The sequence below is a fragment of the Poecilia latipinna genome, unplaced genomic scaffold (genome assembly GCF_001443285.1).
Source record: "Poecilia latipinna isolate Pla-1442-1.1 unplaced genomic scaffold, P_latipinna-1.0 Scaffold786, whole genome shotgun sequence".
In the NCBI taxonomy this organism is placed as follows: Eukaryota; Metazoa; Chordata; class Actinopteri; order Cyprinodontiformes; family Poeciliidae; genus Poecilia; species Poecilia latipinna.
The window spans coordinates 39,448-52,910 of NW_015113402.1; the positions used below are offsets into that span (position 1 = coordinate 39,448).

A 13,463-nucleotide genomic window follows, 5' to 3' on the forward strand; every position below is an offset into this window, starting at 1 on the left:
GGTTCAAGTTCTCTGCGCTCCACATCAATGGATCAGAGACACCTGCAGCGGGGAGGAGCACAAAGACAGACAAAGCAACACCTGCGGCCCGGTCCCGAGGCCCAGGCCGTAACAGTCGTCGTCTCCTTCCTGCAGAGCCTGGAATCAGAGCCAGATTTCTGAGGAACTTCGTTCATCCTTCAGCTCAGACCAGTTACAGATAATTAACCGTCTGCTGGCAGGAAAACCTGACGAGAATTTTTCATTTTCACTCTGGTTTTCCACTACGATCAAAAACATTTCAACCGCAAACAATTAACCCTTTGTTTGAAGGTAAATATTTAGTTAGCAAACTAAATATTTACCTTCAAACTAAATACTTAAATTGAACTTAAATATTTAGACTAAATATTTACTTAGCAAACTAAATATCTAGTTATGAAGCTAAATATTTAGTTTGATACGTATTAGTTCCCCGTAGAGAAATGGCACAGATCAGATTTTTGGGGGTGAAAATGTCGGTTTGCGTCGCATTCGCACAGTTTGAACTGAATCAGTGGAGCCAACGAAGGATTAACAGTTTGAGGCTGAAATGTTTCTGATCGTAGTGGAATGTGCTGATGGAATGAGAACCAGAGTGAAAATGAAAACCTGTCATCAGGTTTTTCTGCCAGCAGTCGCTAAATTATCTGTAACTGAAGTTCCTCAGAAATCTGGCTGTGGTTCCAGGCTCTGCAGACAGAAGATGAACTTCAGTTCCTCCTCCACGTTCAACACAAACTTAATGAAAAAACTTCACTGTAAAAACAATTAAACCCAGATTGCTGTTTCTGACGTGACTTACTTTGATCAAACTTTTTAGAAACATTTATGAGGCTTCCTGAAGCTCCGCCCCTCCTGTTGCCATGGCAACTAATACATAGTTAAACTAAGTATTTAGCTTTTTAATGAAATATTTGGTTTGAAACTGTGACATTTATAAATGAATTAATAAGTCGTTGAAAAAATGACTGACATAAAAGCTCCTGTTTTTTCTTTTAGACTAAATAAACCAAATTATTGCTGTTAGTTTTCGACTTTAATCGGCTCTTCGTGGTTAACGACCTTCCAGAACCGTCCCAGGTAAATGATGGGCGAAGAAATGTTGAGATTTGAAAAGTTTGTTGTATGACAGCAGTATATTTATATTTCAGTAATAAAAGCACGTTGCCATGGAAACACGGTGACACAAACAGGAATTATTTTACAGTAGCGGTTTCATACTGACTGATGCGTCACGCTGCCTGAAATCAGTCCGACTGATTCTGCTCCTCTGTTGGACTTCAGCCAGTTTGCTCAAACATTTGTTTGATTTTCAGACAGTTCTGATGAATATTTACTGATTTTATCTGTTACCAGGAAAAATCTGCTGGACTTCAGCAGTGATAGCATCGATGTTTCTATTTCATTTCATGGTGATAAACAATGAAAGATGAGGGTTTCTCTGGAAATGTCAAAAAACAGTTTTTAACTGATAGGCAAACATATTATCAGATAGATCTATCTATCTATCTAGATAGATAGATAGATAGATAGATAGATAGATAGATAGATAGATAGATAGATAGATAGATAGATAGATAGATAGATAGATAGATAGATAGATCTATCTATTGCCTATAGATTGTCGTGATCAGTAGTTTTCTGTTTGAGTTTTTTCTGTGTTATCCTGTTTCCCTGTGAGTTTCTGGCTCTGGTCTTCCCCGTTGATTGATCCCAGCTGTGTCTCATTCCTTGATTACCTCCCAGTGTATTTAGTCCCACCTGTTGTCTTTGTCTCTTGTCGGATCGTTGTCGTATGTCAGTTGTTGTGTGTCGGCTCTCCAGTGGAACTGAGAAGTCCTGGTCTGCCCAGCTCTAGTTTCAGTCTTCAGTTTGTCAGTAGCTACCGGTAACTAGCTGTGTGCTATGTTCTCTGCCGTGCCGCCTGTATCGGACTGAGTGAGCGTTATCATTAAATTCATCATTTCCTTTACAACCTGGGTCTCTGCGTCAATCCTCACCACCATCAACAACCACTTCATGACATAGATAGGCAATAGATAGATCTATCTATCTATAGGCAAACATATTACCATATGTTTGCCTATAGATGGATAGATAGATCTATCTATTACCTATCTATAGGCAAACATATTATATGTTTGCCTATAGATAGATCTATCGATAGATAGAGTTAACCTCAACCGTCTTGAGTTACTTTCCAGCAGGAAAACCACCCAGTGCATACAGCCAGAGGTATTATGGGATGGCTTAATCCAAGTCCAGACATTGACCAACTGACATTCTGTGGAAGACTTGATGTTCTCCATCCAGACTGGCTGAACTGGAGATGGAGGAAACCCGTCAGCCAGACGCGGTTCTGCAGAGTTCTGAGACAGGGGCTAAATACACTCCACACTTTTCAGATCTTTCACTGTTGAAGCCGTAGGTCAGATTGAGGTTCTGGGCTGTGAAAATGTTCAGAAGGACTTTGATTGATTTAAATGAGACAACATCAAACATAAATAAACATTTCTTTAAACCGTGAAGATACGCAGCCTCCACCTGCGGCTCAGAGATCGAAGTGCGTGTTTGTGACGTCATCACGTGTCTGAAGTTCTGCAGAAATGAGACCGGCGTAGCGGTCCGACCGGTTTGGCTCCTCAGGAATGAAGTCCGGGAACCGTTCCCCACTGATCCGGAATCATCAGGAACGGAAACGGGCTGCAGGATTCACCTGAGCCTCAGGGTGTGACGGGTAAGAGAGCTGCTTCTTGATCCGGACCAGAACCGGCCAGAATCACGGTCAGAACCTGCAGCTACTTCAGCGGTTTGCTGCCGCCACAACGAGCTACCAGCTCCCTCTAGTGGCCACTGGCGGTAAAACAACTAATATGACAAATTACTTTTAAAATAAAGTAAAACAGGAAAATTATAAAATGTCTTGACATTATATTTGTAATAAATCTTCCTATCGAACCATATTGTAGAATATTTTGAATCAGTAAAATTAAATCTTAAATACACAAATATGAGTCACCAACATGATCAGATTCATGATTAAAATCAAATTTAATCTGAATCTTTTCTCTTTTTTGTCTCATATGCAACAATTGTGTTTTTTCTTCTATTAAATAAATGTGTGTTTTGTCCATATTGTTAGAATTTGAGGTCAAATAAAAGATGCAAAGTCACAAAATTAAGACCCACAGCATAACTGTAGTTACAAATTAATTTATAATTTATTAATTTAAATTAATCGCTTACATTTTTATGTCTAATTTTTATGCTTCAGAAAACCTGAGATTTTCTTTTCTGTTATGTTGACTATTTATTTGTATATATATTTTTTATATTTCTACATTTTTAAAAAACTTTTTTTTACATTTCATAAATATGTTTTTACTTTCCAAATCTTAACAAACCCATTAAAATATAAATAACTGCAAAAACGGTTTTTACTGCATAAAATATTTTCTTGAAATGAAGAAACTGACTTTATAAAATATAAATTTTTAAAATTGTTTTTGTTAATAAATTAACTAACACCAGAAATGTTTATTAAAGGATTAAAATCTAAAAAATCTGCAAGATTTTAAATAAAATTTTAACAATCAAAAACACTTCATTAAATAGGTACAAATAAAATGATGCAACTAATCTTGTAATTTAATTCGATGTGATTATTTGTCCTGATTCGTTTCATCCACTAAGTCTGAAAACAAGTGAAGCTCCTTGTTTACTTAATTGTTCAGATGATGTCACATGAAGATGTCAGTGTGTGTGTGTGTGTGTGTGTGTGTGTGTGTGTGTGTGTGTGTGTGTGTACCAGTCTCTCTCAGCTCTTGTCAATCACCACATGACGTCATGTATCTGGAGCGTTTCCGGTGCAGGAGGGCGGGGCATGCGTGTTCTTTTGGGAGAGACGCACAGATCTGTAACGTCCTCGTTCAACAGCATAGGCCAACTTCCGCGCACTGGATTTGAGCCTTCGAAATAAGAGCATGATACAAGGGTAAACATATTTGTAAAAAAAACAAAACAAGTTTTGACCAATTTTATGAATAAAATGTGTATGTACAAAAACAAGCTTGTCAGAAAGGCAGCAGAAAGTATGTTAGCAGCACTGATGCAATAAAACCAGCCACAGATGTTCCTGAAGCGTGCGTACTCAGATGTTTGTTTTTTACTGACATATTTAATCACAATGTTTTCTGGTATTTTTACAGTATGAAGTTCTTGTTGCTGGAAATAGATGGAATTAGCATTTGACTGTACAATGAAGAAACTGTAGGAATTCTTGTCTTTTATTTAGAAAAGCTTTATTTGAAAGTGCAACACAATCCATGTTACTGAACTGAACTGGTTACTTAGTAAAATGAAACATGCATTTGCAGGAAATCCACTGCAATAAATTTCAGATTTTTATCAAACCATCATGATCCACTGAATTTGCTGCTGACCTGCAGTGACAGACTGCTGCATTCTGTGTTAATCTGTTTTTACATGCCTGCTGGTATTTACACAATTTTACTCATTTTAAATAACATTTCTGCTGGTATTGCACATCTGTTTTTATTCATACATTGTAAACAGTCTATTGTAGTAATCCCAGTTAGTTGGAGTAAACTATTCTAATTAACTCAACAGTATTTTTTAAGTTATAATAGTGTACAGTGTATTATTAATAACCTTTTTTATATATAATATATACATACAACCTACATGCCTTAATGCTGCTGCGACACCTGAAATAACTGGCCAGTGGCTGGAAACAAAACATATTTTATTCTAAAAACAACAACTTTAATAATAATAATAATAATAATAATAATAATAATAATAATAATAATATAAAGGAACTTATGTAAACAATTTAACTGTGCGTCACAAAGTTACTACCCCTGCCACAGACTGGCAGCCAGGTGACCCCGCCTCTCGCCCAAAACATTTGCTGGAGAGACACCAGTACCTCCCAACCCTATTAGGGACAAGGGTGTAAGAAAATGGATGGATGGATGGAAAGTTACTACCAAGCTTTAATTTTTTTATTTATAATGAAATATTTTTTTATTTCATTCACTCAATAATAAATATAAATAGTTCATGTAACAACTAAAAGAAATCATGCGTGAAAAGAAGCAGAAGACTATTACAAATTTCAAACAAACAAAAAATACGCTACAAAACGCTGCTGAATAAGTTTCTTTTATTTTGAAGCTCCGTTGACCGGAAATGAGGCTCATCACGTTCAACTTGTTCTGGATGATCCGACCTGGATTCAGCCATATTCCCACTGATCAGCCACACCGGCAGGCGCCTCAAACTGACCAAAAACCGCCTGTAGACCCCCGGTACACCGCGGCCCGATTCTGACGGACGCCCCGAGTCCAGTCGGTTCAGGTTCGGAACTCCTGGCTGCATTCCTGGACTGATAGACCGACCGGGGGACATGGAGCTGCGGCGGTCAGCCTGAGAGTCGACGCTCTTACCGACGTCCCGATTTCTGAGCGGAAAGTCCAGATTTACCGGATTAAAGCCGATGTGCAGGGCGGACAGCCGCGGGCCTGGTGGCTGTTCGGCTCACGACGCGACGGGCCGGCTGTAACGGAGCGCAAGGCGGCCAGAACTCTGCGACATCCCGGCGGCTCAAAATGTCGGGAATGTTTTCCCGGAGCTAACGGGCTAGCTGCTGCTAGCAGCCTCGGCAGGAAGCGGAGCCTCGGCGGCGGCGCAGACTCGGTGAGCGGGGCAGGCGGCGGCGGGAGTCGGATCGGGGGAGCGGAGCGTCCCAGCCGGGTAGGATGTCGGCTCAGGAGCGGCTGCGGCGGCTGGAGGAGCTGCTGCTGGAGCAGAAGGAGGCGGGATGCCTGAGCGTGGAGGCGCTGCTGGACCTGCTGCTCTGCCTCTACACCGAGTGCTCCAACTCCCCGCTGAAGAGGGAGAAGCACATCACCGAGTTCCTGAACTGGGGTAAGAACCGAGACCGGAACCGGCTCTTCTCAATGAACAGGTCCGGACCGGGAGCATCTGAAGGGTGCGGGATGATCTGGACCGGTTCTGCGGGGTTCTTCCGGTTAGGAAATGACAGGAGCTTTGATGGGATCTCTGGAAACGATCGGGGATCTGTTCTGGGATCCCTGGGAAAGCTGTGGGTGTGGTCCTGGGAGGAAGGAGCAGAGGAACCACAACTGAGCCTCTAATGATGCGGAGAAGATCCAGAGTCACTGATTTTACTTAGACCAGCTCTAAGGCTTCATCTGGATTATTCCAGAAGGTCCAACATGCTGGGGCCACTGATCAGGCTTTAACTGAGCCAGTACCGATTTCTGGTTCACTTAAATCTCCTGGTCTTGTTTTAAAGGGGCAGTGTCACCTTAAAATGTCATCAAAGTCAAACCTGCAGTGTTGCTTTCTTCCATGCATGTTTGAGAAATCCTTAAATCTCCATGGCAACCATTCAGCTGTCCAAAACGCCTGGGCGGACCTAGCCCCGCCTTCGAGATGCAGCTCCTCCCCCTCTCATCTCCTTCATACTAGCCAGCAGCAATTAGCAAACAGCTGCTGAGCTCATTACAGGAGCTGCTGCTCAGAGCAACGATGGTAAAAACCTTAAAGGGTTAATAGAGGAGCCATGTTGGGATGACTTCCTGGAGGCAGAGCTTCAGAAAGAGCAGGAGATTTAAAGAGACAGAGGCCCAATTTCAAGGTATCCTGTCATATTTGATATATGTATCATTTTCTGACAACAGAAGGTAACAGGTTCTGGATTAAAATGGCACCATGTGTCTGGAAAACACGTTACTGCCCCTTTAAAGAGGATAGAACCTAAAAATCAAATAATCTGCAGGTTTCTTGATTCAACCACTTAAAAATGTAGGTTTTTCTGCCCATCGCCAATGAGAGGAGTCAGAGGGGAACCGGGCCTATGATGAGGTCCGTTTCCAGGCTGTCCTGGTCCGGACCTGGTTCTGCTCACAGCCAGAACCAGGCCCGGCTGAGCGTGGAGGCTGCAGCTGCCTGGTGGCCCAGTTTGGCCTGGTTCAGTCTGTCCCTGTTTCAGAGCCTGTCCTGATTTAAATGACCTGGATCCAGGAGCTGCTTAAGGCTCAGATGCTCCGATCAGGTTCTGCTGAATTCGGAGGTTTAACGTCGGTTTGAACGGTGCGTGAAGACATCAGCAGAATAAACGGACAAAACGATGAGAGCTGCTGTAAAGCAGAGTCGGATCTGTTCAGAACCAAACCCACAGCTCTTATCTGTAATGGATCTCTTCAGAACAAAGTCGGTTCAGAGCCAGGCGGTCCAAGTTTTACTCACGCATTCGAGACGTTTTTGTTTTTCTTTTTTAGGAAAATGAAACATTTCACAGCTGAATGAAGATCAATCAGGTTAAGATTCATATCATCCATTTTCTCCACACAGGATGGAAATCCTGCCCACAGGTTGTGACATCAGCACCACCTGATGTTTACCTGCTCCTCAGGCGGCTCTCAGTGGCCCTGCAGTGTTTTCAGCAGGTTTCTGGTAGGATCCAGAAACAAAAGCCTCGTTTCCTCTCAGTGGTACCGAACGGGTCGGTACGCCGGTTATGGTCCAGCTGTTTGGTTAGAGGTGTGATGAATTCTCGTCACACTGCAGATGTTGACTTACACACCATCATCATCATCATCTTCTTAGAGGTTCTGATGGTTCTGTGGACGTGTTGAGTGACGCCAGAAGCTCCGCCCTAACCGGACCGCACCGTCAACTGAAACGGACCCGGGGCTGTGTGGTACCGGACCGCCCGTTTCCGTACCGCTCAGTGGAAATGTCCCTTCCAGAACCCGGTTGGTTCTGTGTTTGGATCATCTTCCGGTCGGAACCTGTTGGTCTGAGATTGATAAAAACATTGACCACAGCATGATGCCTCCTCCAACGTGCTTGACTGATGTGAAGGTCTCGTCTTCTGCCTCATCTGAACACTGGACCTCGGTCCAGAAGGTCCAGAAAGTCTGGACCTTCTGGACCTTCAGCTGCAGGATGAAGGTGTTGGTTGGGTGTCTCCCTCAGTCCTGGTTATCTGGTCATTTTGGGCCAAATTGTTCTGCTCCAGCAGAACCCTGGTCTTCATCCAAACATCAAACCTGTTGGACTTTTCTGAAAAACTGGGTCAGAAACCAACTGGGAGACATTTAACCAGTTACTGATGAGGCTGCATGTTTCACTTCAGCATCAGTCCTCCTGAATCATTAAAGGTCCAGATTATCCCGACGTTCCTGCGATGATGAGCAGGAACGAGCTGCTGGTTGCCGGGGAAACGCAGACGTTTCTGAAGAAGTCTTTAATCTGAAAACAAACTGAGGCTCCATCACGTGTTGCCATGGTGACACAGCAGAAATCCTCCTCTGAGGGGGAAAAAGATCTGGATCGGATCCGTCTGGGAAGTTCTCCAGAACCGGCCCGAGGTCCTGCCTGCGCTCGGTTCTGGTTCTGGTTCTGTGGTTTCTATCCTGGGCTCCGCGTCAGAGTGACCCAGATAAATCTGATCCCAGATCAGATGAATTAAAGATGCTGCAGGGCCGGCGGTCTGCGGGGCCCCAGCGCCTCCTGATCGGGTCGGTTCTGTTGGTCTGGTGTTCTCCAGAACCTCTGAGGTCCGACGTGTGTTTTTGTGTCTGCAGTGAAGCCGTTCACCAGCCGAGTGAAGGACATGCGGCTGAAGAGAGACGACTTCGAGATGCTGAAGGTGATCGGAAGAGGAGCCTTTGGGGAGGTAGGACTCCTGGTCCGGTTCTACTCTGGTCTGGTTCTACTCTGGCCCGGTTCTACTCTGGCCCGGTTCTACTCTGGTCCGGTTCTACTCTGACCCGGTTCTGTCCGGAAGTGGATCCGGTTCTCCGGGTCGGATAGAAATGGAATGGGAGAATATTTCTAATTTCCAGGCTTTATTTTCCATCCTGGTCTCTAAAGGTCGTCTCTTTCCTTCTCTGTGACCTTCATCCCTCCTTCATGTTTTTCTTTCACTCCTACATTCCTCCCTTACATTCCTCCTTCTCTCCTTCCTTCCCTCCTTCTTTCTTTCTTTCCTCTGTTTTTTGTAAGCATCCCTCTCTCGTTTCCTTTCCTTCTTCATCTCCTTCCTCTCTTCCTTGTGGCCTTTTGTCTTTCCTTCCTTTGTTTTGCAACCTGAATGCACCAATGTTGTATTCACGTTAACCTAAGAGGAAGATTCCTTTGGTTCAGACTCATTTTGGGGGAACTTAAATAAACGTATTTAAAAATGTTAATAAAAGTTAAATCATTTCTTTACATTCCTGATGAAAATCCTGAACTTCCTGCCTGGAAACAGTTTTAAAGCTGAAGGGGTTTTGGGTCTAAACCGGGTCAGAAGAACCAGTTTAAAAGTGTTGATCAGAACCTGGGTCCATGAGCTGCTGGCCAGGCTGGCTGGTGAACTTTGACCCCAGCATGATGTTTGTTCTGGCTGCAGCGCCGCAGTGCAGCTGCTGTCGGTCGTCGCGCTGCGATAACGGTCCAGTCAAAGTCCAGGTCCAGCAGGGAGCCGGGCCTCGCCGTGTAAACACCCCAGATGGTTCTGCTGCAACCCGTCCAAGGTCACCGTCACCCTGGGAATTTATTAACTTCTCTATTAATACAGATCATCATATGTCAGATTGAAAGCAGCTGCTGTTGCTATGGGTTACGACTCTGAACATCTGGGCTGCAGTGTGACGTCACGCTGACGCCATCGAGTCCTGCTGCCGTCGGCAACATGCAGTTTTAATATTTGGGCTGATAATTACAGACGTCAAAAATATTCTGACCGACCTCTGCTTCAGTTAACGCTCGCATCACGGTCACATGACCAAAGGTCACATGACCAAAGGTCACATGACCCTCCCCATCGAAACACAAACACGGTCCGGTCCGGTCCTACCCGTCAGACTGATGCTGTGTGAAACATCACAGTGGATGAAAATGGAACATTTCAAAATAACATCCTCCAAATATGTAAAAACATTTTTTACGCTCACTTGTGATTTTCTGAGAAGGACTCGCTGCGCGAAGGGGGAAAAGGAAGCACATTTACCAGATGAGTTCAAACGTCTCCAAACACTGGAGCCTTACCAGAGGCACCACACTGAAGAAATTCAGTTACTTAGCAACCTCTACTTCCTGTTTATCACAGCCATGCGTAGCTGTGTAACAAGGCAGGATCGATTTGCTCCAACCCAGAAGATGAGAATACAGAATTAGCATTTTCTGTTTTACAACCCTGTGCGGGAGAATTGGATGGAAACATGGCTACTGGAATAAAATCAAAAAGTTGATTTAGCTGAAAACTGAACTTAAAATGAAGATAAATCTGAATGTCATCTGCGTAACGATGAATCGAGACGTTTTATTTCCCTCATAAGTCTGGGCAGGCGCTGTTTGGCTCAGTTAGCATGTTAGCTTCACAGCGAGGCGTTGGGTTGCTGGATGCTAGCAGCGTCCTGACCGCCTGGTTCTGGTGAGTCATGGAGCGTAGAAACGTCACTCTAGATCAGCAGGAAGTTGCCTGGATTCCCTCCTACAGGAAGTCCTTCCTCTCGGCTGTGAGACTTATTGTTTCCAGCTCTGAGTGACTCCAGGCTGGGATCGGTTCTGATCCGACTGGACTCCTGTTTGTTTGTTTCCAGCAGCCGAGCTCAGACGGAGGTTAAAACCTGTAACCAATAGTCACAGAGTTTCTAGAGCAGCTCTGAATTCCCTTTGGGTTTGGATTTTATTCCAAATTCCTGAGAATAGGAAGGATGTGGACGGGATGAGGTCCAACAGGAAGTGAGCGTTTCCTGCACTTCCTGTTCATGCTGCAGCGTTCCTCCTTCGCTCACAGGTTCCTCAGGAACGCTCGCTTGAGCAACCAGCTGATCCACGCTGCTGGGGTGTGTGTGTGTGTGCATTGCCCACATACCAGAGGAAAGGTGTGCCGCAGCCACACCTGCCCGCCGCCTCGGGACTCAAACACACTTCTAGCACCGTGTTGCTGTGCTGGTGGGGAACGCCCCGCCCCGACGGCTTCGCTTCGGTCCTGACAAACGCACACAGACCGGAGCGGAGCGGGCGTGGCCGGCCCGCAGCCGTCCTGAGCCGTGATCGGGCAGGTATTCCAGGTGTGGCTGCTTTTGTTCAGCCAAAGCTCTTAAAGGTGCAGCTCTGCCCTGAACCTGCTCAGTTTAATCCCAAAACAAACTCCATTAAAACTCCTTAGTGGAGAAATGAAACCTGAAGCTGCCAAAGATCAGAAAACATGAAAAACAGAAAATACAGTTTCAGTTTGCAGCATCTGCTCAGGTGATTACAAAACTCAACAATTTGTCGGGTATGGCGGTGGCAGGATGATGCTGTGGGGGGAAACTGTTGAGTTGATAAATAAAGAAGAATCCTTTCTTTCCTTCTGATCATCCTGCCTGGTTTTCAGGTTCCATGTAGAAAAACGTTCAGAAAATCACATTTTCTGGTAAAGTTAGAGACTCCTGATGCGGTCGGCTGCTACAAATGTTCAGGTAAAACTTCTGACTTCTGATAGATGATCTGTTGGATCCATCTAAGGCTTTGTTCAAAGAGCAAAAAACATGACCAAGAAATCTGATTTGTTCCAGGAGCAAAGTGTTTATGTCGCATTTATCCGACCTTTACATCATATTTGCTGTTAGCCGTTAGCTTTCTTCCTTCGCCTGCTGGCCATCCTGTCGCTCTGAACAACTTTACAATCCATCCAGAGACGGCGGCCATCTTTAAACAGAACAACGCTGCACAGATTCATGAAATGTTTTTAGTTCCTCGATTATTAAAATTCCTTCAGGCAAATTATCTGCCCCAAAGCTTCGTTTAATTATGTTTTACTATTTACTCCATGCTTTCAGGCCGGATGATTATTGGCGTTGTGCAGCGCTCTCGCATCCGCCAAAGAGTTGTTGACGAAAGCTAACTGCTACTAGCATAACGCAGAGCGAGCAAACGGCCGCTCTGTTTTCATCAAAGATCCGCCGCTCACAAGGACACAGAGAGAGAATCTATTTATCAAGTTAACTGAAGATGAAAACATGAGTTTAATTTAATCATGAGAATCATCGATAGATTATTGATTATTAGAATAATCAGCTTGTGTTGGAACATGGTTGGCCGTGTTGACTCTCTGGCTGCTGCAGGTTGCCGTGGTGAAGATGAAGAACACGGAGCGCGTGTACGCCATGAAGATCCTGAACAAGTGGGAGATGCTGAAGAGAGCCGAGGTGAGTCCAGCCTTCCTCCTCCTCCTCTTCGTCACAGGTTGCCGCCAACATGCTGCCAACATGTCGCCGGCGTCTCCTCTGTGCAGACGGCGTGTTTCCGGGAGGAACGGGACGTCCTGGTGAAAGGGGACAGTCAGTGGATCACCACTCTGCACTACGCCTTCCAGGATGACAACTTCCTGGTAGGTGTGGTGGATTCTGAACAGCCTGATGTTGCTCAGACTGGTTGACAGACTGGTTGCTGTGCTGCAGTACCTGGTGATGGACTACTACGTGGGCGGAGACCTGCTGACGCTGCTCAGTAAGTTTGAGGACCGTCTCCCTGAAGACATGGCCAGGTTCTACGTGGCAGAGATGGTTCTGGCCATCCACTCCATCCACCAGCAGCAGTACATCCACAGGTAGCTGCTGCCCGGAGGAACGGCTCCACTGCTGCCCCCTGGTGGAGCCTGCAGGCGCTGTAACCGTCTGAATGTTGCTTTTCCAGAGACATCAAACCGGACAACGTTCTGCTGGACGTCAACGGTCACATCCGGCTGGCCGACTTCGGCTCGTGTCTGCGGATGATGGAGGACGGAACGGTAAGCTGCTTCCTGTAGCTTACAGGAAGTAGGCTCATTACAGCGAGGCCTTCTAACGTTATGACGCTGAAATGTTGCCTTTAAGGCCATCGTCAGTTGGCTTCAGTAGTGAATTCACTGCCGTCATTCTTTAGACCTCAAGCTGACAAACTTCGCAGGACTTCATCATAACCTACAGCTGGTTGATGCCTGGGGTCCACACATCCTTAAAAACATTCATGTATCTGATACTAAGGCCTTAAATTAAGACCAGTTGATAGAAAACAACAAGTCGGCCTTAAATAATCACACGTCTTAAATTTTGTCTCTGTTGGACAGTTTAGTTTTTTCTTTCAGGCAAAAGTTTGTCGACATCTTCATTTCAGGAAGTTGATGCTAATGCTAACTAGCGGCTAGCGGCCCGTACTGGCTAAGTGGACATTTATCCCCACTTTGCAGGTTGAAGCAGAAAGTCTTCAATTTAATTCATAATGGTTTCAAAAAGCCTTGAAAACCTGCAGAAACATTTTAATAAGCAGGATAAACGTGGAATGCATCTGACTGAAATGATTTGTTTAGAGACGCACTGGTGGACTGGACTGGACTGAACTGGACTGGTCTGAACTGGACTGGTCTGAACTGG

At 44.9% G+C, this 13,463-nt stretch overlaps 1 protein-coding gene across 1 annotated transcript in view; it reads left to right on the plus strand.

The window, feature by feature from the left end:
- The first annotated feature begins 5,201 nt into the window (after positions 1–5,201).
- The window catches only part of cdc42bpb (CDC42 binding protein kinase beta (DMPK-like)), a 30,792-nt gene continuing 22,530 nt past the window's right edge, over positions 5,202–13,463 (plus strand). Inside the window, exons 1-6 of the mRNA XM_015046625.1 lie at positions 5,202–5,973; positions 8,664–8,755; positions 12,177–12,260; positions 12,347–12,442; positions 12,513–12,661; positions 12,748–12,855. Coding sequence (XP_014902111.1) covers positions 5,805–5,973; positions 8,664–8,755; positions 12,177–12,260; positions 12,347–12,442; positions 12,513–12,661; positions 12,748–12,855 — 698 coding nt within the window. The 5' untranslated portion in view covers positions 5,202–5,804. The remainder of the gene's footprint in view (positions 5,974–8,663; positions 8,756–12,176; positions 12,261–12,346; positions 12,443–12,512; positions 12,662–12,747; positions 12,856–13,463) is intronic.